Source organism: Columba livia, chromosome 14, assembly GCF_036013475.1.
Source record: "Columba livia isolate bColLiv1 breed racing homer chromosome 14, bColLiv1.pat.W.v2, whole genome shotgun sequence".
In the NCBI taxonomy this organism is placed as follows: Eukaryota; Metazoa; Chordata; class Aves; order Columbiformes; family Columbidae; genus Columba; species Columba livia.
In genome coordinates this window covers 17538923-17566396 of record NC_088615.1, presented here as the reverse complement: position 1 = coordinate 17566396, position 27474 = coordinate 17538923, and the positions used below count along the sequence as shown (strand labels likewise).

The 27474-nt window shown below is 53.7% G+C and overlaps 1 protein-coding gene across 1 annotated transcript in view; it reads right to left on the bottom strand.

Annotated features, from left to right (window-relative positions):
- LOC102091615 (protocadherin alpha-2) overlaps positions 1 to 27474 on the bottom strand; it is a 112740-nt gene that overhangs the window by 80113 nt on the left and 5153 nt on the right. The window contains 1 exon segment of the mRNA XM_065030247.1: positions 24849 to 27473. Coding sequence (XP_064886319.1) covers positions 24849 to 27473 — 2625 coding nt within the window.

Sequence of the window (27474 nt, the reverse complement as noted above, 5' to 3'; positions counted from 1 at the left end):
GGTGCCATGAAATGACACCTGCTCTCCTGCAAATACCCTCAGTACCTCCTTCCACACTGACAGCAACCCAGTGAAGACACAAGGTCGTGTGCCTGGGAGACAAAAAGTGAAAGGAAGAAGTACTTACCACGAGGACAGCACTCAACCGATCACTTTGGACCTGCTGCACTTGGATGCAAGGTCCTGGCACCTGTAACCTCGAACCACTGGGAACATTCCCAGCATCACCATTTGGGACGTTGCCATTACCAGGCCCAAGACCTACAGATGCCCTGTACAAGTAGGTATGGGTCAGTTTACCCACACCAGTGACCTCCAGCATGTCTGGTGGGAGGTGGGAGCTGGGAAGCATGTGCACGCTATAGCAATACTTCTTATAATCATCAGCTGGGCAGCAGCAGCTGCTGCAGCAGCAAGTCTGGCAGCGGCACAGTCGCACAATGGCAAGAAAGAGGAGGAATGCCGCAAATATGCAGGAGACACAGGCAAGGGAAACAATCAAGTAGATGTTTGTAGCGTTGAGCAGTGGAGGTGGCTCCCCGCTGTCATCAAAGTCTGGCAGTGCCTGGGGCAGGGTGTCAGCCAGCAAGATGCCCACCGTCACAGTAGAGGAGAGCGGCGGATCCCCATGGTCCCGCACCACCACAACCACCTTGTGCTTGAGGAAGTCGGTGGAGCGCATGGAGCGCGTGGTGCGCAGCTCACCGGAGTGCGGTGCCAAGCGGAACAGGGTGGAGTCAGAGGAGTGGGCAAGGTGATAGGAAAGCCAGGCGTTCTGCGCGTTGTCCTCATCATCTGCTACCACTTTGGTCACCAGGTAGTCCTCATCAGCCAGGCGGGGCACAACTTCCACAGCTACTGAGCCATTCTGGCTGGTGGGGTACAGGATGGCTGGGGCATTGTCATTCTGGTCTGAGATGTAAACATTCACAGTTATGGCAGCACTCAAGGCTGGTGTCCCACTGTCCTTGGCTTCCACTTGGAAACTGAAGTTCCTAAGCTGCTCAAAGTCAAAGGCACGTGTTGCATAGATGCTCCCATTGGCCAAGCTCACAGACAAAAAGCTGGCCAGAGCACTGCCTGCAACTGTGGAATTCCTGAGCATGTAAGTGACCCGTCCATTCTCTCCCATATCAGGGTCAGATGCTGAGACCTGGTAGAGAAAAGCACCAAGTGGATTGTTCTCCTCCACAAACACATCAAATGTGTCAGCACTGAAGACAGGGGCGTTATCATTCACGTCAGAAATCTGCACCCAAAGCGTCTTCTGAGTGGTGATGGGTGGAGAGCCCAAGTCTGTGGCAGTAATGGTGACGTTGTACCCACTGATCAGCTCTCGGTCCAGAAGCCTGCTTGTGACCAGGCTGTAGTAGTTTTCAAGGGAAGGCTTTAACTGGAAGGGAAGGTTATCAGGGATCTGGCAGGTTACTTTCCCGTTCTCCCCAGGGTCCTTATCCATAATACTCAGCAGAGCTATCACTGTGCCAGGAACAGCATCCTCAGGAATGGGACTGGAAAGGGATGTAATTGTTATCTCTGGACCATGATTGTTCACATCAGTGACTTCCACCAGCAGCTTAGCTGTGCTGGACAAGCCAAATGCCCCGTTATCCCTTGCCTCAATAAGCATTTCAAGGAGAGGTCTCTGAACAGCTAAAGCACCATTGACTGTCACCTCTCCAGTGTGTGGGTGAATTAAGAACATTCGCTGCAGATCAGCAGAAGTAGTATTGCTAAATGAATACCTGACCTCTCCGTTTGGACCTTCATCCAAGTCCGTGGCATGCACTTGCACTACCAAAGTGCCACTGGGAGAGTTTTCCAAGATACTCGCCTTGTAGACTGAGTGCTCAAATTCTGGTGCATTGTCATTGGTATCCAGCACAGTCACAATGACTGGGACATCACCGGACTTTGGAGGATTGCCACCATCTTTGGCTGTAAGGACAAGTCTGTGAGTGGCTTGCTGCTCCCTGTCTAAGGCTTTCTTCAGCACCAATTCAGGATATTTACTCCCGTCCCCACGTGTCTGCATTTCCAAATGGAAATGTTCATCAGGGCTCAGAGTATAATTCTGGACACTGTTGGTACCTTCATCAAGATCCTGGGCATTGGGGAGTGTAAACCGTGCCCCAGGTGACAGGAACTCAGGCACGTTTATATGATATTCGCTTAAAGGAAAGCTGGGGGAATTGTCATTTATGTCCAAGACTTTAAATTCCATCCTATAAAGCTCTAAAGGGTTCTCTAACACGAGTTCATAATTCAGAAGACAGGCAGACTTTAATTCACAAAGCTGTTCTCTGTCTATGGGCTCGTTAACAGACAAAGCCCCTGTGCTTGCATTTATATTAAAATATTGCTTACTTGAACTGGTGATCATGCGAAATTTCCGAGCTGAAAGTGTAGCTGCATCTATTCCTAAATCCTTCGCTATGTTCCCAACAGACGCTCCACTCTCCGTTTCCTCAGTGATGGAATACACAACTTGCCCGTTCGCAGTGCAGCAAATAAGGCAGAACACCATTAAATAGCCCCGCATTCTTCCTCTCCCGGCTCAGCTCCCCGCAGACCGGCTCAGCAGGAACATAATCCAGAATTTCAGCAGAACCCCTTTGAAGTTCCCAGCGCGAAGCCAACGGCCACCGGGGCGCACGGGCGGGCGAGGCGACAAGTTGACGGGAGGCACCCCGGTGGCTTCACGCACACACACACACCGCCCCCCCCGCCCAGCCGGCTGCCGTGCGGGGAGAGGCGGCAGCTCCGCTGCGCTGCGCCCGCCGCCGCTGCTCGCTGTGACCGGTGCGACGGGACCGTGTGTGCCTCTTACACACGGGTGGCGGTTGTGTCGCCACCTAGAGGCGGCGGTGACACCTGCGCCGTCGGGGGAGGTGGCTGCGCTCCGGAAAAAAAAAAAAGGGGGGGGGGGGGGTGAGGGGGAAGTGTCTTCCCCCTCCCTATCCCCCCTTTCTTTTTCTTTAACGCCCACGGAGATCCAGGGGGTCCTCCGCGTCCCCGCGGCACGGGTATAATGGATATATTTCCACGGAGGAGATGCGGAGCAGACCCCGCTCCCTCCCTCTCTTTCCCTTGCAGGAGGGGCAGGGAGAGACTGTCAGAGTAGCGCGGTGGAAGAGGAACGTGGATGAGAAGTGACAGGCACTGGCTAAACATGGGTCAGCACAGTCCAGACATGCTCCAGCTGAGCACAACATTTCCCAGAGGGGTTTTAAGAGCACAATTAAAGGAGGCAGTCGACTCTACCCTGTTAAACTTTTTTTTAAAAGGAATGAAAGAAAAATGCAGAAAGAAAAAAAAAATAAAAAGCCTCTTTCCTGCTTTACCGTCTAGACAACGTAAATTAACACGGATTGTTGGAGAGAAGAAGGATCTCTCCTCTGACAGACCCAAGTCTGATCACCCACAGCCACAGACGAGCTCCCATCCAGCCCACCAAAGCAGGATGGGGACGGCTCAGGTGGGCAGGGGAAAGTGGGAGGCTGCAGCAGTCAAATTACTTGTAGAGAAGTAAATAACAGTGCCAGAAAAGTCTTGCATTTAGGACAAACCCAGCAACTATACAGAGAAACACGGACACCACACAGAGATAGCAGATCACATGTGACAAAAAATTTAAAATAAATTAAAAAAAAAAAAATCAAAGCTCTCCGCTCCCCTGACTTGCAGCATTGATGGCACAGTTAGCAACTACCCCTATGCTGGCAGGAGATGGCAGAAAGCATTTCAAAATACCTTCCTGGAAAATCTTCCTGGAACGACCTTCAGCAGAAATTTAGCCCTGACAACCCCTCCAGCCACCTCCATTTCCAGCTTCCTTCTGTGAGAGTTTATTATCCTGAGATCCTGATCGATCAAAAGCAAGAGGCTCTGAACGTGCTGCAAGGACAGATCTTAACCCTTCTCATGTTCACTGTGCTTCTTTATGCAGCTGAGAATTTCTGGTCAAGTGAAGAAGAACATTTCAACTATTCATAATATCAAGGCCTTTCAAAATAGGAGAAAATGAGGAGCACGGCCAAAGTCGTACATTACATTAATAAATAAATACATCTGTTTGTAATCTCACAACTCAGCAAAACCTCACAGCGAGGTTCCTCTCCTGTTGGCACTAAAGCAAACCTTGTTCAGCCCCAGCACAAGTATTTGTGGATATTATGACTTTTTAATGCCAGTAGTATCTGAATGTTGCATTTCACTTCTACTGTGTTGATGCTACAGCACCTGTTAGAGGTGGGAGGCGAAGGGGTACAGAGAGAGCAGAGTGGGGAGGACAAGCTGAGTGCAGGAGCTGCAGAGCTGGTGTGCCTCCACCTTAATTCACACACTCTGCAAATTTAGCCAATGGACTATTGCACACACAGTATACAATGTAAATATTTATGGTATACTATTTACCTGGTCTTTTAGCTTGTTAACTGCACAAATCTCCAGTTCCCACTTACCCACCATAAACTGTTATCTAAGACACTCTACTCTGCCCCAAATATTCCCTAGGCCCCATTTCTGCCAGGATATGACATCATCTACAACATATTAAAAAGTTGCTGGTCTTACTGCTCTGTAGTGATGCACAGTCATTATAAACACCTGGAAGCAATGCAATAAAACCCACTTAAGTCACAGAAAAGACTGATAAATTCCTCTTAACATTGGCCTTGGGCAAAGATAAATCCATCTGCCTTGGAAGGCTGGGGCAGACGGGTGTTGGTGTCCTAGGTGCACACACAGGTAAAACACGCAGATTCTACTCACCCAAGAACTGTTGAACAGATAACCACACTCAAAGGCGGATTTTCTTTAACTCTTACCATTAGAATAAGAAGCTGTGGTTGTGCATACTGGTGCCTGAAATACCAGCAGTGTCAGAAGAAACTGATTAAGAAACTGGCCAAGATCAGTCAAAGTAATTGTACATGTGCCTCTTTCCAATATGTACTCACCTTTTAGAAGCATCTGGCAGCCTACACCAATTTTGTCTTTAATTCACTAATTTACTACTCATTTACCATCTGAAATAACTTCTTCAGCTTCCTGCTACATCTTTTATTTTGTAGTGTTGCCTAATGTTTGATTGCAGAGCTCGAAGGGAACCTGCCTTTGATTTTCTTTCTTTTTAACACCACTTTTAAACCTTACAACCCTACTTCAGCATTTTGGCATCCCTTGTCCTATTGTCCTTTTCCACTCTCTGCTGTGGACAGTGACATCCCCAGCGCCACCTCAACACCCAGCTCCTACCACACCAGCTTCCCAGTCCAGTCTGGATGAGGACCTGATCCACACACTGCCCAGGCAGACAGCTCTGGATTGTGGCCAAAATCCAATGCTTAATAATACTAAATATCCAGGGCCAGTCACACCACAGCCAGTCCTGCCGTGAAGGGAGTAATACCATTGTGCCATGGGGGAGGAAGCCAGTCTTGCCCTGTCCATGAAGCCACTGCTCTGCTCAACAGAGTCCCAGGCCCATTCCTCCCTGTGTGTTCGTGCTCTACATCTCATATCCAGCCGCACCAGGGGTCTCATGGGTGCTTTTCCACTCACTTTCTCCACTGTCACTCTTGTTTGGCTGCCCTTCCACTTAATCCTTCTTTTCAGGATCTCCGATGTCAAAATCCGAAGGAGCTGGGTTTCTTTAGCTTGGAGGAGACTGAGGGGCAACCTCATTAATGTTTATAAATATACAAAGGGTGAGTGTCAGGAGGATGGAGCCAGGCTCTTCTCAGTGACAACCAGTGATAGGACAAGGGGCAATAGGTATAAACTGGAACACAAAAGGTTCCACTTAAATATGAGAAGAAACTTGTTCCCAGTGAGGGTGGCAGAGCCTGGCCCAGGCTGCCCAGGGAGGTTGTGGAGTCTCCTTCTCTGCAGACATTCCAACCCACCTGGACACCTTCCTGTGTAACCTCATCTGGGTGTTCCTGCTCCGGCGAGGGGATCAGACTGGATGAACTTTCGAGGTCCCTTCCAGTCCCTAACACTGTGATTCTATGAAAGGTCTCCTCTCCATCTCAAGTAGCTTACCCTAATTACGTTATTTGCACATCAACCGCATTAAACACCTTTCATGTAGACACTTTCCTTGGTATCACAGCAGATAATGTAGCCACTGTTTAAAATCCTTCGTCTCTGATCTCGCGTTTGCCTTCAATCTGCCATCTCCAAACAGTTCCCTAGTCTCTTCCCTCAATTTGACCCAATCTTAAAGCCGGTTTGAACTGAGTCATTCAACTCTTCGTGATGCCGATGGCATGGTCTGGGACCTCCGCGGTCTCACTCACCACTACACAATCCCTCTCATCATCTCCCTTTCCACAACATGCTCACAGAACGTTTCCTCCACGTCCCTCCACCCAACAGGCAGCTACCCCGCTGCATTTACACAGCCCCTGAGCCCCGAGCACTCCTCACGTACTCTTTCTCCTGCCCTGTTTTATATTTTTCAACTAATCATTCCCTTTTCGAGTCATTAGTCCAGCTGTGCGCATTGTGCTTGAAACAATAGTAGTGGCAACAGAAAATTGTTAAGCGAGCAAAGGCACAAAAAAAGGTGAATAGTAAAACCAGGTTCCCTCGGAGGTGTTGAGCACATGGCTGCACCACACTCGTGTTTGAATATCATAATCTACGTCAGTGATCGTTTAAAGGCTCTGCGTTCACGGGCAATGCACCAGACGCCGGGCAGACGCGGAGCGCTGCCTTCGGCGGAGGTTTGCTGAGAACAAACGCGGTCCGCTCAGTACTCAGGCTTGGGAAAATCCCAGAGGCGCCCAGCAGAACTGAGGGGGCCGGCTGGTGCCAAACCGGGACACGGAGATTCAGCAGGAGACAGCAGAAGCGGCTGAATCCGCTCGGGAGAGCAGACGGAGCGGCAGCCCGGAGGTTTCTCCTGCGAACGGAACCGATGAAAGCCCCTTAGCGGCAGCTGTACCAGCCCGACCGGCAGCCCCAGCCCTCATTTCCACCCGGAAAGGACCACGTAAAAAGCTCGTACACTGACGGGAGCCCGACAGTAAATAGAAACTGCCTACAGACTGAGGAAGCCCGGAGCCACAAACAGGAGAACCTCCTCGGACCGAGCACAAATGGCCAGCACGGAGCCGCCGACGGAAGTGCAGGGACCCCGGTAGCGCCCCTCTCATGTGGGTTCCTCTGGGCAGAGATGAGCGCAGGGACGGTGGTACCCCCAGCAACACGAATCACCAGGCCCCTCCCGCTAGGGACCCGGCGTGGCAAGCAACCCGCGCTGTCCCCCGTGGGAGCCCCCCCGACCCGCCGCACCGCAGCACGGGGCTCATCCGCTGTTGGTACCGCAGCTCCGACTCTCCCCTCGCCCCGCTCCGCGAATGCAGCCCGTGCGGGCTGGCAGAGCGGGCAGTGATGTCGGGATACCCTTCAACAAGCCACTGGAGCTCGCAGCTGCTACGTGGGGACAGCGGGAAAGGAGATGACTAAAAGGAGCCCAGGAGAACAATGTCGCAGGCAGAGGATTTCTAGATTTCAGGGAACCCCACGAAAATCCTCGTTACTCCACATCAAGCCACAGAAATACCGACTCACAACGTTCGCTATATCGCAGTCAAGAATCAACCCCTCTTGAACACGAGGGTGGAGACTGCCCTATTTACCCCCAGTTACAAACCACCAGGCTTGGCGGAACCTGCCGGGGGGCACCAGCGACAGCGGGTACTGGGAACCGGTTCCCGCTCGTGCGGCAGAGCAGCTCCGAGCTGAATATCCGGCGTTTCTCATCACTCCTCCGGCAGTCCTACCGAGTATTTCCCTGCCTGTAAAATCCTCAGCTTTGAGGCTGCAAAACAACCTCCGGCCACCACGGCGGTGCCGGAGCTGCCGCCGCGGCTCCGCAGCCGCGCCCCGCCCCTTCCGCTCTCAGAGCCGCCCACGGAAGCGCTCGACAGCGCAGCCGGCTGCCGCCACCGGACCGTGCTCGGTAACATCAGAAGCATCGTTCTGCAACACAATATGAGGCAGGACTGAGAGCCTGAGTTTGCAGCGACAGGCAGCCCTGCGCCAAATTGTTCTCTTTTATCCAAGACACTGACTGGAGGTTCTAGTGCCTTCTGTTCACGACTCCTGCCCAGACTATGCTACGAAGTTAAAGCATCCACGAGCTCGGTTTCTGCAGTTAAGATTGCTTTACCTTTCTAAAAGAAACACTGAAATACTTCCTGGCAGTGTACGTCTATAACAAATTCCGTTGAGATCTTCCGTTCATCACTGCAGTCAGAGAAACTATACAAAAGCCTACACTTCCCCTGCCCCAAACGATCGCATTGAGAGACTGCACATCGCCCTTAATCATAGCTCAAGGAAACTAGTTTCTTTTCACATCTGTGGGCAAATGCTGTGCTTTTCCGCCCTCTTCTACAGAATTAAACCTTCTTAAAAACTTAATTAGGAGCTTCTCCTTAAGGAGATCTCTGTTTGCCATTCCTGCCTTCTTTCGCATCCGTGAATGAAGAAAAGAAAGCGGCAGCCCTGGGATAAGCCTTACTAATCACATGCGAAAGTAATTCGCTCATACTTAACAGGTGATGACCCACTCCCTTTACACACATCAGCTATCGGACACGATCAAAGGAGACTAGAAACACAATCCCCAGCAAACACACAAAGAACTCAAACGTAAAGCCCTTACTAAATCTAAAACAAATGCAGGAAGGAAAAAGAAATTCGTGGGAAACGTTCACATTTTTCTATGTACCAGTGCGAGAAAACCCACTCAAACGATTTTTTTCTTTTTCCCAAGACCGACGTGAAGTTTTAAACGTCCTTTACTGGATTTCCGTAACCTTTAAGTACCGTTCTTGTAAATTTGGAACCAACGACCTCCGATTCTATTTTTTAGTCCATTTCGTTTGTGTAAAACACACCCATTAGTACAAAACCCAACAAAATATACGTTTCTAAAAGAAAATACGCCGTGGTAAAGATATCGCTTTGACAAAAAAAAAAAAAAAAAAAAAAAAAGTATGTTAGTTCTTCAAACCTGTGTCTGGTGAACTAAACGCGTAGCAGGAAGAAGAGTGATACAGTAGTACCGCACGCTCTTACCACCACGGCAGCCCTGCAAACTTTGTGGGCTCCCAATTCCCACCAACATAAAAATTTTCAACTCTCCACAGCACATTTCTGGGGTGGCTAAGGCAGAACAGACGCCACAACAGCAGGAAGAAAGTGAGATCAGGTCGTAGGGAGAGGCGCAAAGAGACCGTGGAGCACTCCCGCCCTCAAACAATTCTCCACTTTTTCGTAAGGCATCCTGTGCCTCACTCCACGTTCCCCCACATTTTCACCGAACTTGCAGTTAGAACAATACTCATGAGCTCGACCAACGTTTCTCCCTCCCACTGAATAACTAGCAAAGCACGTCTTTTAGCTTCTAAAGACTGGTGAAACCCAACAACCAGCGAAAGTCTGAATCAACAAAAACCACAACGATCCTTACTGCACGTGAATACAATATTCATTGAACCGTACCTACACCAGGCTTCGAAGATAATTAGTACACTAATTACAGTCGTCGTGAGGGAGCTACCAAACTCCCAGGTACCTCCTGAGAGATTCCACACATTGAAAACCTAAAAAAAAAAAAAAAAACTGAACACGAAATAGAAGATCTGCCAACACCTATTTCTTTCATTTCACACTAGGAAGGAGAGGAGGGCGGAAAACTTACAACGTTAAAAATACCTTTAATCGTAACGTCGGACGCAAGAACACATAAAAAAAAAATTCGAATACACTTACCACTGCTGGAGCAAGTGGGGAGAGAGACGGACCCTTCCCACCAGACCCGTTCTCAGCCGCGGGGCCGGGCGGCGGCGGGAAGTTGGGGCTGAAAACCATCAGGTCGCTCTTGCCCGCGCCGTCCGCCACGCACAGGCTCCGGCTCTGGCGCTGCGAGTACGACCAGCTCCCCACTTCGCTGGCGCACACCAGCGTCGCCGGCCCGGGCCCCGACAGCACGCCCGCCCGCGGCGCCCACCGCGACGCCCCGTACAGCACCACCACCAGCAGGAACAAGCTCGACACCGCGCAGATGGCCACCACCAGCCACACGTTCGTTGTCGCCGCCGCTCCTGTCGCTGCCGCACCGCCCTCGGCTGGACGTAGCCCCGCTCTGGATGACGACGACGAGCCCGCGGCCGCCAGCGCCGCCTCGGAGGCCTCCACCAGCAACACGCTCAGCGTGGCCGTGGCCGAGCGCGCCGGCTCCCCGTGGTCCCGCACCACGATCACCAGCCTCTGCCGCGGGCCGTCCGCCTCCTCCAGCGCCCGCGTCGTGCTCACCTCGCCGCTGTACAGCCCCACGCGGAACGGGCCCTTCCCCCGCGGCTCCCACAGCTCGTAGCGCAGCCACGCGTTGTAGCCCGAGTCCGCGTCCACCGCGCGGATCTTCGCCACCACCTGCCCCGCCGGCGACCCCCACGCCGCCCACGCCCACAGCGCCCCCGAGTCCGGCCCCGGCGCCGCCTCGCCCGCCGTCCCGGGCCCCGGCCCGCTGCTTCTAGCCGGCAGCAGCGCCGGCGCGTTGTCGTTCTCGTCCACCACGAACAGCTGCACCGTGGCGTTGCCGCACAGCGGCGGCTCCCCCGCGTCCACCGCCCGCACCTCGAACTGCAGCACCTGCACCTCCTCGTAGTCCAACGGCTGCAGCGCCCACAGACGCCCGCTCTCCGCGTCCACCGACACGTAGCTCGACGCCGGACGCCACCCCCCGCCCGTCGACGCGACACCGCCCACGCCGCTCTCCCACACCGAGTACCGCACGCGCCCGTTGTCCGCCTCGTCCGGGTCCCGCGCCCACAGACGCGCCAGCTCCGCGCCCGCCGCGTTGTTCTCCCGCGCCAGCACCGTGTACACGGCCTGCGCGAACGCCGGCGCGTTGTCGTTCACGTCCGACACCGGCACCCGCACCCCGCGACGGCCGCGCAGCGACGGCGACCCGCCGTCCTCCGCCCGCACCTCCACCTCGTACTCCGACACCCGCTCCCGGTCCAGCGCCTCCCGCAGCACCAGCGAGTACGACCCCGCGAACGTCGACACTAGCCCGAATGGCGCCGCCGGCCACACCGCGCAGCGCACACGACCGTTCGCCCCCGAGTCCCGGTCCGACACGCTCAGCAGCGCCACCACCGTTCCCACCGACGCGTCCTCCGGCACCGGCACCGACAGCGACGTCACCCACACCTCCGGCGCGTTGTCGTTCACATCCAGCACTTCCACCAACACCTTGCAGTGACCCGACAGCGGAGGGTAGCCTTTGTCTCTTGCTTCTACCGTTATCTCATAACTATCCATCTCTTCGTAGTCTAATTTCCCTTGAAGTCTTATTTCTCCTTTGTTTTCGTCAATAGTGAACATTTCTTTAATTTCTGTAGTGACATGTCTACTAAATAAATACAGAATATCACTATTGATACCTTCGTCCAGATCCGTGGCATTGAGTGTTATCAAGAGAGTCCCAAGCTCTGAACCCTCTAAAACTTTCACTTTATACACCGACTGGTTGAACTGAGGCGCGTTGTCGTTCACGTCCAGCACCGAGATCACCAGCTCCATCGTGCCCGTCAGAGACGGCCGGCCACCATCACTCGCCGTCAGCACCAAGCGGTGCACAGGCAGCGTCTCGCGGTCCAGTGGTTTCGTTAAAACAAGAGCCAAAGACTCACTCTGCTCGTTATTGCCCTGATGATGGAGACTAAAGTACTCGGTGGGGCTAAGCGAATAGGAGAGCTGCGCATTAGCTCCGATATCTGCATCCGATGCGCCCTCCAGAGGAAACCGAGACCCTGGCATCGTGGATAATTCCGCGATGGTAAAAGCTTCTTCGTTCACGCGGAAGAGAGGGGCGTTGTCGTTGATGTCCGTGACCTCCAGCTCCACGTGGAACACGCGCAGCGGCCGCTCCACCAGCACCTCCAGGCGCAGGGCGCACGGCGCGCTCTTCCCGCACAGCTCCTCCCGGTCCAGCCGCGAGCTCACCACCAGCGCCCCGCTCGCCCCGCTCACCTCCACGCTCGCCCGCCGGCCCTGCGACACCAGCCGCAGCCGCCGCGCCTCCGCCTCGCCCGCCTCCAGGCCCAGGTCCTGCGACAGACGCCCCACCACCGTCCCGGCCTTGGCTTCCTCCGGCACCGAGTACCGCACCTGCCCGCCGACCAGCGCCCAGGCCGCCTGCAGCACCAGCACCCGCACCCCGGGTCCCCACCACATGCCCATCGCCAACACCCGCCCGGGCCCCGCACCGCTCCCCGCCGCCGCCCGGACGGTCGCCTTAAGGCCTCCCGGGCAGGCGCGGGGACTCGCTCCGCGCTCCGCTCGCCCCAGCCCACCGTATTCTGCCTTCCGCCACCACCCACCCGCTGACGGCACCGTGACAGCGGTTCGGGGCGGAGCTGCTGCCTGTTCTCGGCGTCTTCGCGGCCAACAGCGACACCTGGTGTCCCACCGCGTCTCCTTCTGCGAATAGCCGTCTTCCGATCGTGCCCCGCTGCGGCGCTCCGCTCCGGGATGTGGCTCCGCCCGCTCGGCAGACAGGCTCCGCGATCTCCCTTCGGAACATTCACATTCGTCAAAAAACGACAATAGGTGGTCCTTCTGTTCTCCTTCTTTTTCCTCTCCTCTTTTCTTCTTCTCTTCTCTTCTCTTCTCTTCTCTTCTCTTCTCTTCTCTTCTCTTCTCTTCTCTTCTCTTCTCTTCTCTTCTCTTCTCTTCTCTTCTCTTCTCTTCTCTTCTCTTCTCTTCTCTTCTCTTCTCTCTCTTCTCTCCTTTCTCTTCTCTTCTCTCCTTTCTCTTCTCTTCTCTCCTTTCTCTTCTCTTCTCTCCTTTCTCTTCTCTTCTCCTTAAAGGCACTTCACTTGATACATACTTGCAAAAATGTTTCCTAAAGACCTACGTTAACCCAGGACTCAAACCTGAGGTCTTAACTGAAAAGAACCAAATCCACTTCTGACTTCCTGACTTTGTCTTCCCTACACGTTGTCGAAGAGGCATAACTCAGTTTCCTCATTTACTTGTTTATTTATTAAGAGAGTTCATCTGTTTCTTCTGCAGAAGACTGTATCCTTGATCTGCCATCTATGGTAAGTACTCAGGTATCCAGAAGACATAGATTTAAATGGAATTTATTTGTGTCTCGTGTGGCAGTGATGTAGCTGAGCAACCCCATGCACTCTCCTTGTTTTTCATACCACAAATAATGTGAGGTGATCATACTTTTCTTAAAATGTGTCTGTCCATAACAGAATGGGGTTTGCCTTTTGAAATATGAGTTCAACCTAAGAAACTAGCAACGCACACAAAGTCCAAATACTTTTAATTCCATCAGTCCCTAACCCTATATGTCAGCCTAAGCATAACCCACACAGCACAAAATGTCTTGGAAGGGTGAAATAGCTTAGGGAATCTGAGCTCTGTACTAGACTTCATGTGACTCAGTAAAGTACTTCCTGCAAGTTGTATTCCTCACTTGTAGCTGCATAGTGACTGATAATTCTTTTTTGACCTTTTTACCAGGTAGGCACTCACAGTACAGCAAAACAATGTGTCCATTACCGATGGAGGTGAGCTGCTGCCTGATACACTATATCATCCGCATATGCCATAACTGAAAACACAAAAGGGCTGCACCACTGCTTTGGTAGGGTATGGTTTGGTTTACATGTTCCCATGCCCCCACCTCATCCATTCAGATAAAGACACCAGGGCCCTTTCTCTACACAACTACGGACTCTTCCTCCTACCCCACCACACAGACCAGGCAGCCCCACAAAATAGATGATTTCACATGGTAGTGATTTGCTGGTTCTGCCACAGAAGCATCAGCAATGCAACAGGTGGACAAAACCAAAATAAAGATACCAAATGCTAAAAAAATCCAGACAGATCTGTCAATAGATCATCTTTAATTACAACTGTTGCTGTTCTAGCAAATCTTTTGATTTATTTCCAGGTTTCCACTGTCAGAGCCAAGTTCAAGGATCACTGTTCAGAATTTCAGGGGAGCAGGCTGGAAAAGCAAACAGGTTTTGTCCAGCCTCTCACATCCCTCCTGCATTGCCAGTGTTTCTGTACCCGCCTCTGTAAAGGTGGAAACAGAAATTAAATCCGAACCCTCACAGTATTCTCTTGAGGTAAACCTCATCCAAACAGACTACAAGACAGTGAACCACAATCATGGCAAGGCATACAAATTCTGAAAGCAAGCAGTCAGCACTACAGGGTGTTTCAAAAAGATGGACCCATTTTCAAAGCAGTATATTTCATGGCGGCAACATGTTACAATTACACAAAAAATTACAAATGTATTGAGTTATCAAGTTTTAGTAACCTTTTTATAAATGCTCCCTACACCTGCTGTACTCTATGCCCTGTCCTTTCAAGTGGTAAGAGTTTCATTCATGGGTGGTTCATGGTTGCAGAGATATAGTGATTTCAAATTCAGTCCATCTTTTTTAACATGCTATATTTAGCAACATAGCTTTTGCTCACAATTACTGACACATCTCCTGAGAAAGGCAAGCTAAGCCACGCTGTCTATGGAAGAACCAAGAGTGCCATCCTATGTCATATTCACATCATCATCATAAGGCACACACACCACCAGACACAAAATAACAGCTTATTTTTAAAAGTATTCTCGGGGGGGGGGGGGAGGGAAATGTGTATATATATGTGTATATATATATATATATATGTATATATATATGTATATATAGCCTACTACTGCAGAGTACATGGAACCAGCAGAGTCAGGAACCATAGCTGAGGTCCTTCTACAAATATATTCACTCACCAAAAACAACTCCTCTAGCAATATATCTTGCCTAATATAGGACTATAGCTGCACATTTTCCACACCTACCTTGGTTCATGCTCTTCGGCCATTACATACTTTTTATTAGAAAGTACATTTACATCGTACTTGGAAAGGGACAGCATTAAATGCTTCTAGTATCTTTTCCATGTCCAAAGTAATTCTGTAGTACTTCACAAACTAGTATATGCCATACAAGGTGAACAGGGAAGAACCTAGAGTACCAACTATGGTCACTTTGTGTGATCCCTGTTTCAGAAGAGAATCAAAAAAGGAGGACAGACTTCTGGTTAAGAAAAGAGTGGAAAACAGCACTTGACAGCAGCCAAAATGAAAAACTTGGTTGAAACTGCTCTATCTGCAAGACAGGAAAACATTCACAAATTAAGACATTCCATACAAAAAGAAAGGAGGCTAAAAGAAGACTTTAGAGCTGTGATTAACTACATAGATGGGAGGCAAAACAAAGCTGGTCACTTGAGCAAGATAATAAGGTCAACACTGCAGTCGGGCAAAGATATTTGTCAGAAATTGTGCTGTTTAATATCACATCAAGGGATCTCAAACTCACAGACAGTGATCTAACACAGGTTACAGATCATACTACCCTACAGAGCTGGGTTAAAATACAGGTCTGCTGAGAAGAACTGCAGAAGGAGTTGATGATCCTGAAGACCTAGATGAGAAAATGGCAAAAGATTTTCCATGCAGTACACCACCAAGTTGGAGATGAGAAAAAGAACATGGCTTCAACAGAGACCCTGAGGGACTCTGAAACCACCTAAGATTCTGAAATTACATATTTGACATAGAGAAGACAGTGATGTGGACCTATCGGCTCTGTTCTAAGTGCCAATCACAATGGTAAGACTCGTGAGATCACGGAAGAAAAAAAGTGCATTTCATCCAAATTCACGGAAATAAAAGGCTCAAAACCACACTGAATATTTTGTCGAGGTCCTTCACTTCTTAACAAAGGTAAGAAAAACGGGAGACCAGGAAGACTTTCAGAGGCAACCAGCAAGATGACCAAAGATTTAGAGCAGCTTCTGTTTGAGAAACACATCCTCATGTTAAAAAAGACTATGAGTGAAGACAACAGAGGTCTTCAAAGCAGAAGTGCCATGAAGAATGACAGGGATCAAAGACATGAAAAACTAGATAAGACAAGACCGTGAGAAAACCCATCCGACTTAAAGATGTCTGCCTTTCAGAACTGGTTTGGACTGGACATTTCCAGACATACATTCAGTTCCAATTTATGCTGTCGTATTTCCCATACACGTCAGGCTTTTCCACTAAAAGATAGAAGGTGCTAAACGAAACACCAGCCTACCTTATCACAACTAAAACAGAAATAAACGAGTAAACCATCACGAGAAGCTATTGCCATTGAGGTCATGACACTATTAAAAAAAGAAATAGCTACAGCAATTCAGGTGACCAGGAAGAAGAGAAAGTGGCGTAAAAAATCCTGCACTGGTGTAACAGTTTGCAAAGAAAAAGACACGAAGGACACTGCAGCCGGCAGAGAATCAGCACCTGCCAAGAACTAACCACCGCGGGCCCCGGAGGCTCAGCCTGGCTCGCACCACCGCCTGCCTGCCCAGGGAACAGGAGAGAACTGACAGAGGCGGCAGATGAGCCAGAAAGGCGACAAGGGGCAAGGGGAGCCGGGGAAGGGGCGAGAGGCGAGGCAGGGAGGGCCACTGACCGTGTCCAGGAGAGAGGGCGGCTCCGGCTGTGTCTCCTTCGCCGCGGGGCCGGGCGGCGGCGGAAAGTTGGGGCTGAAAACCATCAGGTCGCTCTTGCCCGCGCCGTCCGCCACGCACAGGCTCCGGCTCTGGCGCTGCGAGTACGACCAGCTCCCCACTTCGCTGGCGCACACCAGCGTCGCCGGCCCGGGCCCCGACAGCACGCCCGCCCGCGGCGCCCACCGCGACGCCCCGTACAGCACCACCGCCAGCAGGAACAGGCTCGACACCGCGCAGATGGCCACCACCAGCCACACGTTCGTCGTCGCCGCCGCTCCTGTCGCTGCCGCGCCGCCCTCCGCCGGACGTAGCCCCGCCCCTGACGACAACGACGAGCCCGCGGCCGCCAGCGCCACCTCGGTGCCCTCCACCAGCGACACGCTGAGCGTGGCCGTGGCCGAACGCGCCGGCTCCCCGTGGTCCCGCACCACGATCACCAGCCTCTGCCGCGGGCCGTCCGCCTCCTCCAGCGCCCGCGCCGTGCTCACCTCGCCGCTGTACAGCCCCACGCGGAACGGGCCCTTCCCCCGCGGCTCCCACAGCTCGTAGCGCAGCCACGCGTTGTAGCCCGAGTCCGCGTCCACCGCGCGGATCTTCGCCACCACCTGCCCCGCCGGCGACCCCCACGCCGCCCACGCCCACAGCGCCCCCGAGACCGGCCCCGGCGCCGCCTCGCCCGCCGTCCCGGGCCCCGGCCCGCCGCTTCCAGCCGGCAGCAGCGCCGGCGCGTTGTCGTTCTCGTCCACCACGAACAGCTGCACCGTGGCGTTGCCGCACAGCGGCGGCTCCCCCGCGTCCACCGCCCGCACCTCGAACTGCAGCACCTGCACCTCCTCGTAGTCCAACGGCTGCAGCGCCCACAGACGCCCGCTCTCCGCGTCCACCGACACGTAGCTCGACGCCCGACGCCACCCCCCGCCCGCCGACGCGACACCGCCCACGCCGCCCTCCCACACCGAGTACCGCACGCGCCCGTTGTCCGCCTCGTCCGGGTCCCGCGCCCACAGACGCGCCAGCTCCGCGCCCGCCGCGTTGTTCTCCCGCGCCAGCACCGTGTACACGGCCTGCGCGAACGCCGGCGCGTTGTCGTTCACGTCCGACACCGGCACCCGCACCCCGCGACGGCCGCGCAGCGACGGCGACCCGCCGTCCTCCGCCCGCACCTCCACCTCGTACTCCGAAACCCGCTCCCGGTCCAGCGCCTCCCGCAGCACCAGCGAGTACGACCCCGCGAACGTCGACACCAGCCCGAACGGCGCCGCCGGCCACACCGCGCAGCGCACACGACCGTTCGCTCCCGAGTCCCGGTCTGACACGCTCAGCAGCGCCACCACCGTCCCCACCGACGCGTCCTCCGGCACCGGCACCGACAGCGACGTCACCCACACCTCCGGCGCGTTGTCGTTCACGTCCAGCACCTCCAGCTCTACGCTACAGTGACCCGACAGCGGCGGCGTGCCTTTGTCTCTCGCTTCGATTTGTAACTCGTGTAAACGAACATCTTCAAAGTCCAGGGCGCCCGTCAGTCTGATCTCGCCAGTCGTCAGATCAATATTGAATAGATCTCCGTTCCCTGCAGGAACCGAACTGACGATGCTGTAAGAAAACTCTTTATTGAGACCCTCATCCGGATCCGTGGCATTCAATCGCACCAGCAGCGTCCCCTCCACAGCGTTCTCAGGCAGCTGCACTTTATACACTGACTGGTTGAACTGGGGCGCGTTGTCGTTTGCGTCCAGCACCGAGATCACCAGCTCCATCGTGCCCGTCAGAGACGGCCGGCCCCCGTCACTCGCCGTCAGCACCAAGCGGTGCACAGGCAGCGTCTCGCGGTCCAGAGATTTCGCGAGTACCAGAAACAGGGATTTCCTATTATCATCAGAGGATTTAACATCAAGAGTAAAGTGTTCGCTGGGACTGAGTGTGTAGGAGAGCTGGGCATTGGATCCGACATCTGCATCCGACGCGCCCTCCAGAGGAAACCGAGACCCCGTCAGAGACGATTCCGCGATGCTGAGGTTTTTCCGGGCGGCGGGGAAAAGCGGGGCGTTGTCGTTGATGTCCGTGACCTCCAGCTCCACGTGGAACACGCGCAGCGGCCGCTCCACCAGCACCTCCAGGCGCAGAGCGCACGGCGCGCTCTTCCCGCACAGCTCCTCCCGGTCCAGCCGCGAGCTCACCACCAGCGCCCCGCTCGCCCCGCTCACCTCCACGCTCGCCCGCCGGCCCTGCGACACCAGCCGCAGCCGCCGCGCCTCCGCCTCGCCCGCCTCCAGGCCCAGGTCCTGCGACAGACGCCCCACCACCGTCCCGGCCTTGGCTTCCTCCGGCACCGAGTACCGCACCTGCCCGCCGACCAGCGCCCAGGCCGCCTGCAGCACCAGCACCCGCAACACGGACGCCCACCACACGCACATCGCTGCTGCCACCGCCGCCGCCGCCACTCGCCCGGGTCCCGCACGGCTTCCCGCCACCGCCCGGACTCACCGGCTCTCCTGCCCGCCCCGCGCCGCCCCCCCGCGCTCACAGCCGGGCTCTCCGCCGCGCCGGGGCGGAGCCGCCGAGCCGCTCGGCAGCAGTTTCTGAGCCTGCAGCGACACCGTGTGCTGCTCCGCCGCCGCACACGCTCCCACCATCGCACCCGCGCTGCTCAGCTCTGTTCTTGGCTCTTTTTCTTTTTTTCTTTTATTTCCTTCTTCTTGTCTTTTCTCCTTCTTTTTTCTTATTTTATTTTATTTTTTTCGACTCTCATTTTTTCTTCTCTATTTTCTTTATCTATTTCTCTTTCGATGCTTATTTGCTTTTTAATTGCATACATTCTCTTTTACCTTCTTCCTCCCTTTCTTCAACTACCTTTCTTCATTTCTCTTTTTCTTCCTTCTCTTTCCTATTTTTTTTCTGCTTCTCTTTCTTTCTTTTCTTCCTTCCTCTTCTCATTCATGTCCTGCCGTGCAATTTCCTGTCCTCGTTCTCATCCTTGCCGCAGCCGAGGACGTCAAACATGGGACCATCAGCGCTAATGAATGGGCAGCTGCTCCGGAGCGCGGTATTCTAACCGAGGCTGGGGCTGTCTATACTTAAGGTGGGTGCGTTCTTGTAATCTTCTTCTGATTTCTTCCTATCTTTCTCCTCGTTGTCATCTTCCTGCCTTAATCATTTCCTTGAACATTCCTTCCTTCCTTCCTGATTGCTTGCTTTTTCTGTGCATACTATCCTTTCTTTGTGTCCTGGGTTCGTCTGGAATTCATAATTTTCACTGGAAGGTGGGAAGAGACACAGCCAGGACAGCTGACCCAAATTAGCCAAAGGGAGATTCGATACCATACAATGTCATGCCCCGTATATAACTTGGGGAGCTGTCTGGTGTAGGGAATCACTGCCCAGGTGATCGCTGCTAGAGAGTGGGCTGGCCGTTGGCTTTCTGGAGGCTGAGTGATTGCATTTTGTATCCCTCGCTTTCTGTATTCTTTTATTGTTATTATTGTGGTTGATGTTTATCTCTTCCTTTGCTGTTCCCTTAAATTGTTGGTTTTTGGGTTTTGGTTGTGTTTTATTTTCCACAAACCACAAGTTTTCCCTTTTGTTTCCCAAGTCCCCTTTTCTTCCAACCAGGGAGGGTGCAGAGGAGTGAGCAAGCAGCCATGTGCTCCCAGTTGCTGGCTGGGGCTAAACTATAACAATTTTCTTCTTCTTTTCTCATCTTATTTGTCTTGCTCTCATCTTTTCATCCTTTTTTCCTCTTTCATCTTTCTTTTCTGCTTCTTCCTCTATCCCCCAACCTTGTCCTACCCTTGCTTCCCCTATTCTGTGGCTTCTTTATGTGTTTTTTCTTTATTTTTTCACTCTTACCAATATATTTTTACATGTCTACAACACTCTTGACATGAAGAACAGGCATGCCTTTTGGCAAGAGCTCCCATTTGTCTTCCTTACTGTGTTCTATCCCTCTACACATGGAATAATCTTCCTTCGAGTTCTCTGGCCTATGTAAGACAGACAGACTGCCTCTGCACTGCCCCTTCCTCCCCTTCTGGTAGAAGACCACACCTTTCAGCCTGCAGTCCTCTTAAGGACCCAGCAAATAACACAGCAAGGCAATCATGAGGTGAAGAAAAGCTTGGCTACATCAGAACACATTCACTCCCTGGGAAACCCAAGTCCAAACCCCATGTACCTGGATGTCCATGCAACAGGGTGAAATGCATCTAAACAACACAGGGAGTCTTTCATTTGGGTAGTCACACCTATTACAGCCCAGCACTCCAACCCTCCAAGAAGGCTGAAAAAGCATGGGACAACCACAGCTCCCAAGCACTCTTCATATACCTTGATGAAGAGCTATTCTTTCCACTTGCAAACCAAATGTCAGGCTCTTCCCTCCTCTTGCATACAGGCATGCACGGCTGGAACAGCACAGAAACAACCTCAGTAGGCAGGGGCACTAGACCTCAGAGAATACCTCTCCGTCATTAGCATGATCCACATGTCACAAAGCCAAACAAGAGACACTAAGGGAAGACCATGGCAATTTGGATGAGAACATCCCATTGATGCTTAACATCTACACTCTGAGAAATGCATTGGGGTTCCTCCCCAATCCGTTCTTCTGCCACCAGCTCACACTATTCCTTGAAGCAGCAGGAAAGCAAAGAGAGCAGGCAATGATGCTTTGCTGCTCAAGACCTTCAGGCATCACAATCCAGGCAACATTCCATTGATCCAACATGAAGATGCCACACCAAACCAGGAAGAAAAGTACATCTGTCTCTCAAACATACCTTCTTTAAATAACATTGACTTACCTGCAGCATCACTGGTTGCTTCTTCAGAATAAGAAACATTTTCCGCACATGAGAATTGTTTCTAAGGGACATGTTCCCTTACCATTACCAGTGATTTCTGGTAAAACTGGAGAGAAAAAAACCCTTTCATTCTCCAAAAGCAGTGAAGTCACTGAACAGTGCACAGCGCTCCCCTATGCATTCTATCACAAGGGAAACAGAAGGGACACCTGAAAGCCAAGGACATTCTTTCAATGTCAACCTCATCTCAAGACAGTGGAAACACCATCTCCTTCACTGATGGCAAACCACCTAAACACCTGCAACCTGACAGCCACTAAAATATGTAGTCTGCATCTCATCCAATATTACCAACACGTTGCCAGAGAGTGGGAAGAAAAAGCTAAAAGGGTGGGAAGTTATAGAAAAAGGAGAGAAGAAAACCAACCAGTCCCATCCTGCTGTATTGAAATGTAAGGTCTGCCAACATTTTAGATATGGGGAGCACTTCTTCCCCTGCCTAGTAAGACTAAGAGCACAAGGATAACGAAGAAGATGTTCAGCGAAGGCTGGCAGCATGATCAGAATTTGTATAAGTTTCTGTTTGAGCAACAATGTTCCACTTCAAACACAAGTGATTAAAGGCATGTATGTCAGATGATTTCACAAAGTAGCAATATCACAAAAAACAACAGTGCCCAAACATATGCAGAACTTCTAGATGTTCTAAGGAGACTGTGGGAAAGTAGCACTGTGTGCTGGGAACAAGTTTTTCTACTGGCATCCTCTATCCCATGCCCTGAGAACAGGATCCCAGCTAAACAGACATTGTCCAGTTCTTCCCCAATGACAGATCATCTTCTGCCTAGCATCTCCATTTCCCTCAGGCAACACCCTTCACTGCCCAAGCTCACACTCCCTGTGATGCATGCTCAGGCCTTACTCAGTGCTGTTCACAGGGTCACTGCCACAACACCCAGACATTGCTCCACCACAAGAACATGCCCCAGCTCTAAAGCCCACCCTGAGAATGACCCAGGCCTTTCCACATCCTCACCTTTCGTTGTGATCAGCACAAAGAACATATGGATGCAGGCAAAGACATACAGTGTCTGACAGACTCTTCCCAAGTGTATGAACTTCACCCTGAACACTTTTGCCTTCTCAGCAATCTCTGATGGAAACACCACAGTGCTGCAGATCAATGTTTCTTAAAGATTCTGTGATCAGAGCTGTGGCTGCTCTGATGCCAGCCCATGTGGATTTCATTCCCTGAGAAAAACACACAAAATGATGAAGTGCAAATGCAAGTATACTCACAATATCAATGGAGTGGGATAATTTCCACAATAGAACACCAGAGCTAGGCTGCTGTGCAGGGTTTTGTGTTCATGTATCCATATCAGAACGAGTTTAAACAGATGAGATGACACACCATCAGTACCGAGGGCAACTGTGGAAGTGCATAAGGAGGGGAAGCTGAGTGCACAAAGATTTTATCTACCTACCCATGTGCCCTTAAAAACCTACCTGAAGAAGATCAAGGAATCACCATGGCAGCATCAATGGCTATGGAACCTGCTCGAGATACCCACCACTGCACAATGACCGAAAATTGAAATGTCACCCTCCCACACCACCCTTCCTAAAACAACAGTAAAAATATTCATCAGACACTATTCAGCAGTCTGCATCTCATGCCCTCTAACCAACACATCCCCTATGGCAGGCAAGCAGCAGCACAAGTGGTGGGAGATATCTCCCTCGTGGAAGATACTCATAGCCTTAAAGAATACTGTGGGCATTTCGATACCACACACTATCTCACCATCAGGAAGACCTCCAATTTCAGACCCATGGGTCCTGGGAAAGGATCCTGCAAAACAACACCCTGTGCCCATCCTGCCTCATGCTTTCCTCTAGGCATCCTCCGTTCCCCACTCTGGGACGTGTCTTCTCAAGACAAGCACTTCATCTCCCATTCTTGTCATCTTAAGACATGGCCAATGGCCTTCTCAAGGATTTCCGGTACCCTCAGACAAGTTTTCCTACTGCTCAAGGTGACCCTTCATATCAGGACATGGACAGGCTCTACTCAGTGCAACTCCACATTCACTTCTCTGACATGCCACATTCTCCTTTCCCACCCCACGGCTCAATCTGACTTCTGCAGACCCTTCCCAGCAATGACAGCATGTTAAAAACTAGACAGAGGTATCATATACACGGTGTCAGCAAACTCAGCTGTTGACCCATCCTGTTTGGCAAAGCTTCAGCTATCTTGGATAGAAATGTGGCAGACCTGGAAAAAATACTATTTCCATAGGTGATGTCAGACAGCTGCATTCAGAGCAACAGGCACTGATGTCATACCCTGAGAGAAAAACCCAAATCTTCATGTGCACAGCACCATAACAGATTATATCAACTGTGTAGGAGAATATTATTTTGCTTTTATTGGAGAAGGGTAGTTCATTTTTGTGGCGTTTTGCTTTCTTTTGTTTTGCTTGTTTGTTTGCTCACTTGTTTTTTATTTTCAGAAAATAAGATTTCCAGGATTTTTGAAACAATGCAGCTTTTGACACAAATACCAAACCAACATCAAAACAGTACAGCATATTTCATGCTACTTCTCTGATGAGGAATATCAATCCATAACCTAGGGAACAGGCAAAGCAGAATAAGAACAACAGCAACAAAAAAGCCGTTTCTAACACGTACCTCTGCCTGAACGCTTTATGCTACCGAGTAACAAAATACTTAGAAAAAGAACAGAAAAAATGTCTCCCACATCTTCCCTACATACTCGATGACTGGTTGGAAAAACACAGGGAGAGAAAACTTGGTAGTCTTAACTGTCACCTCACATTGCACCTCTTGCAGAAGACAATCTAAGAGGAGGAGGACAGAGTTTTCTACAATGCTGATACCAGCACTGTCCGCACTCATCAAAGGTAGTAAGAAATAAATAGTACCTGGAGAACAGTTACCACTTCAGCCTGCATGAATAGAACTCCTTCAGCAAGCTCCGGTGGAAATACTACTCAGTGTCAACAAGAGCCTTCAAGAGCCCATGTCATGGCACCTCTCAACACAATTTGCACTGATGTAATTCCACCTAGAACACTAAGTTTTGCCTAGAGAAACAAAACTGCTGTTGGGTGAGGCAATATCTTCCTTCAGTTCTCTCACAAGCAAGAGCTGGAGGGCTCCGCCAAGAACGCCAAGGCTGATGCAAAGGTGCCGTTCACATCCTGAAGCTCCCGCCAAGAAGCCACTACCCGCGGGCCCCGGGGGCTCATCCCGGATCCCTTCACCACCCGCCCAGGGAGTAAGAGAGAATGGACAGAGTGGGGAGAAGAGAGTGAAGGAACAGAAGAGAAAAGGGACAGAAGGGAGAAGAGGCGTCGGGAAAGGGCGAGAAGCAAGACAGTGGGGGACACTGACCGTGTCCAGGAGAGCGGGCGGCTCCGGCTGTGTCTCCTTCGCCGCGGGGCCGGGCGGCGGCAGGAAGTTGGGGCTGAAAACCATCAGGTCGCTCTTGCCCGCGCCGTCCGCCACGCACAGGCTCCGGCTCTGGCGCTGCGAGTACGACCAGCTCCCCACTTCGCTGGCGCACACCAGCGTCGCCGGCCCAGGCCCCGACAGCACGCCCGCCCGCGGCGCCCACCGCGACGCCCCGTACAGCACCACCGCCAGCAGGAACAGGCTCGACACCGCGCAGATGGCCACCACCAGCCACACGTTCGTCGTCGCCGCCGCTCCTGTCGCTGCCGCGCCACCCTCCGACAGACGTAGCCCCGCCCCTGATGACGACGACGAGCCCGCGGCCGCTAGCGACGCCTCGGCGCCCTCCACCAGCGACACGCTCAGCGTGGCCGTGGCCGAGCGCGCCGGCTCCCCGTGGTCCCGCACCACGATCACCAGCCTCTGCCGCGGGCCGTCCGCCTCCTCCAGCGCCCGCGTCGTGCTCACCTCGCCGCTGTACAGCCCCACGCGGAACGGGCCCTTCCCCCGCGGCTCCCACAGCTCGTAGCGCAGCCACGCGTTGTAGCCCGAGTCCGCGTCCACCGCGCGGATCTTCGCCACCACCTGCCCCGCCGGCGCCCCCCACGCCGCCCACGCCCACAGCGCCCCCGAGACCGGCCCCGGCGCCGCCTCGCCTGACGCCCCGGGCCCCGGCCCGCCGCTTCCAGCCGGCAGCAGCGCCGGCGCGTTGTCGTTCTCGTCCACCACGAACAGCTGCACCGTGGCGTTGCCGCACAGCGGCGGCTCCCCCGCGTCCACCGCCCGCACCTCGAACTGCAGCACCTGCACCTCCTCGTAGTCCAACGGCTGCAGCGCCCACAGACGCCCGCTCTCCGCGTCCACCGACACGTAGCTCGACGCCCGACGCCACCCCCCGACCGCCGACGAGCCCCCGCCCACGCCGCCCTCCCACACCGAGTACCGCACGCGCCCGTTGTCCGCCTCGTCCGGGTCCCGCGCCCACAGACGCGCCAGCTCCGCGCCCGCCGCGTTGTTCTCCCGCGCCAGCACCGTGTACACGGCCTGCGCGAACGCCGGCGCGTTGTCGTTCACGTCCGACACCGGCACCCGCACCCCGCGACGGCCGCGCAGCGACGGCGACCCGCCGTCCTCCGCCCGCACCTCCACCTCGTACTCCGAAACCCGCTCCCGGTCCAGCGCCTCCCGCAGCACCAGCGAGTACGACCCCGCGAACGTCGACACCAGCCCGAACGGCGCCGCCGGCCACACCGCGCAGCGCACACGACCGTTCGCCCCCGAGTCCCGGTCCGACACGCTCAGCAGCGCCACCACCGTCCCCACCGACGCGTCCTCCGGCACCGGCACCGACAGCGACGTCACCCACACCTCCGGCGCGTTGTCGTTCACGTCCAGCACCTCCACCAACACCTTGCAGTGACCCGACAAAGGGGGCGTCCCCTTATCTTTTGCCTTAATTTGTAGGTCGTAGAAAGCAACCGTTTCGAAGTCAAGGGCGTCCGTCAGCCTGATATCTCCGCTTTTTGCATCGATGCTAAATATACCTGAGGCCGAGGGAGGAACAATAGTATCAATTTCGTAAATCACTTCTCCATATGTTCCCAAGTCCGGGTCCGTGGCGTTCACCCGAACCAGCACTGTCCCCTCTAAGGCGTCTTCGAGCAGATGTACGCTGTATACCGACTGGTTGAACTGAGGCGCGTTATCATTTATATCCAGCACCGATATCACCAGCTCCACCGTGCCCGTCAGAGACGGCCGGCCCCCGTCACTCGCCGTCAGCACCAACCGGTGCACAGGCAGCGTCTCACGGTCCAGAGGTTTCGTGAGCACAAAAAAAAGGGATTTACTGCGCGAATTACTGTTTTCTTCCTCTACAGTGAAATACTCGCTGGGGCTCAGTGTATAGGAGAGCTGCGCGTTGGCTCCGATATCTGCATCCGACGCGCTCTCCAGAGGGAACCGAGACCCCGGTAGCGTCGTGAATTCCGCGATGCTGAGGTTTTTCCGGGCGGCGGGGAAGAGCGGGGCGTTGTCGTTGATGTCCGTGACCTCCAGCTCCACGTGGAACACGCGCAGCGGCCGCTCCACCAGCACCTCCAGGCGCAGGGCGCACGGCGCGCTCTTCCCGCACAGCTCCTCCCGGTCCAGCCGCGAGCTCACCACCAGCGCCCCGCTCGCCCCGCTCACCTCCACGCTCGCCCGCCGGCCCTGCGACACCAGCCGCAGCCGCCGCGCCTCCGCCTCGCCCGCTTCCAGGCCCAGGTCCTGCGCCAGACGCCCCACCACCGTCCCGGCCTTGGCTTCCTCCGGCACCGAGTACCGCACCTGCCCGCCGACCAGCGCCCAGGCCGCCTGCAGCACCAGCACCCGCAGCACGGGCCACCACCACACGCACATCGCTGCTGCTGTCGCCGCCGCCGACGACACCCGGCCGGGCCCCGCACGGCTCCCCGACGCCGCCCGGACGCACCGGCTCTCCTGCCCGCCCCGCGCCGCCCCCCCGCGCTCACAGCCGGGCTCTCCGCCGCACCGGGGCGGAGCCGCCGAGCCGCTCGGCCGCCGG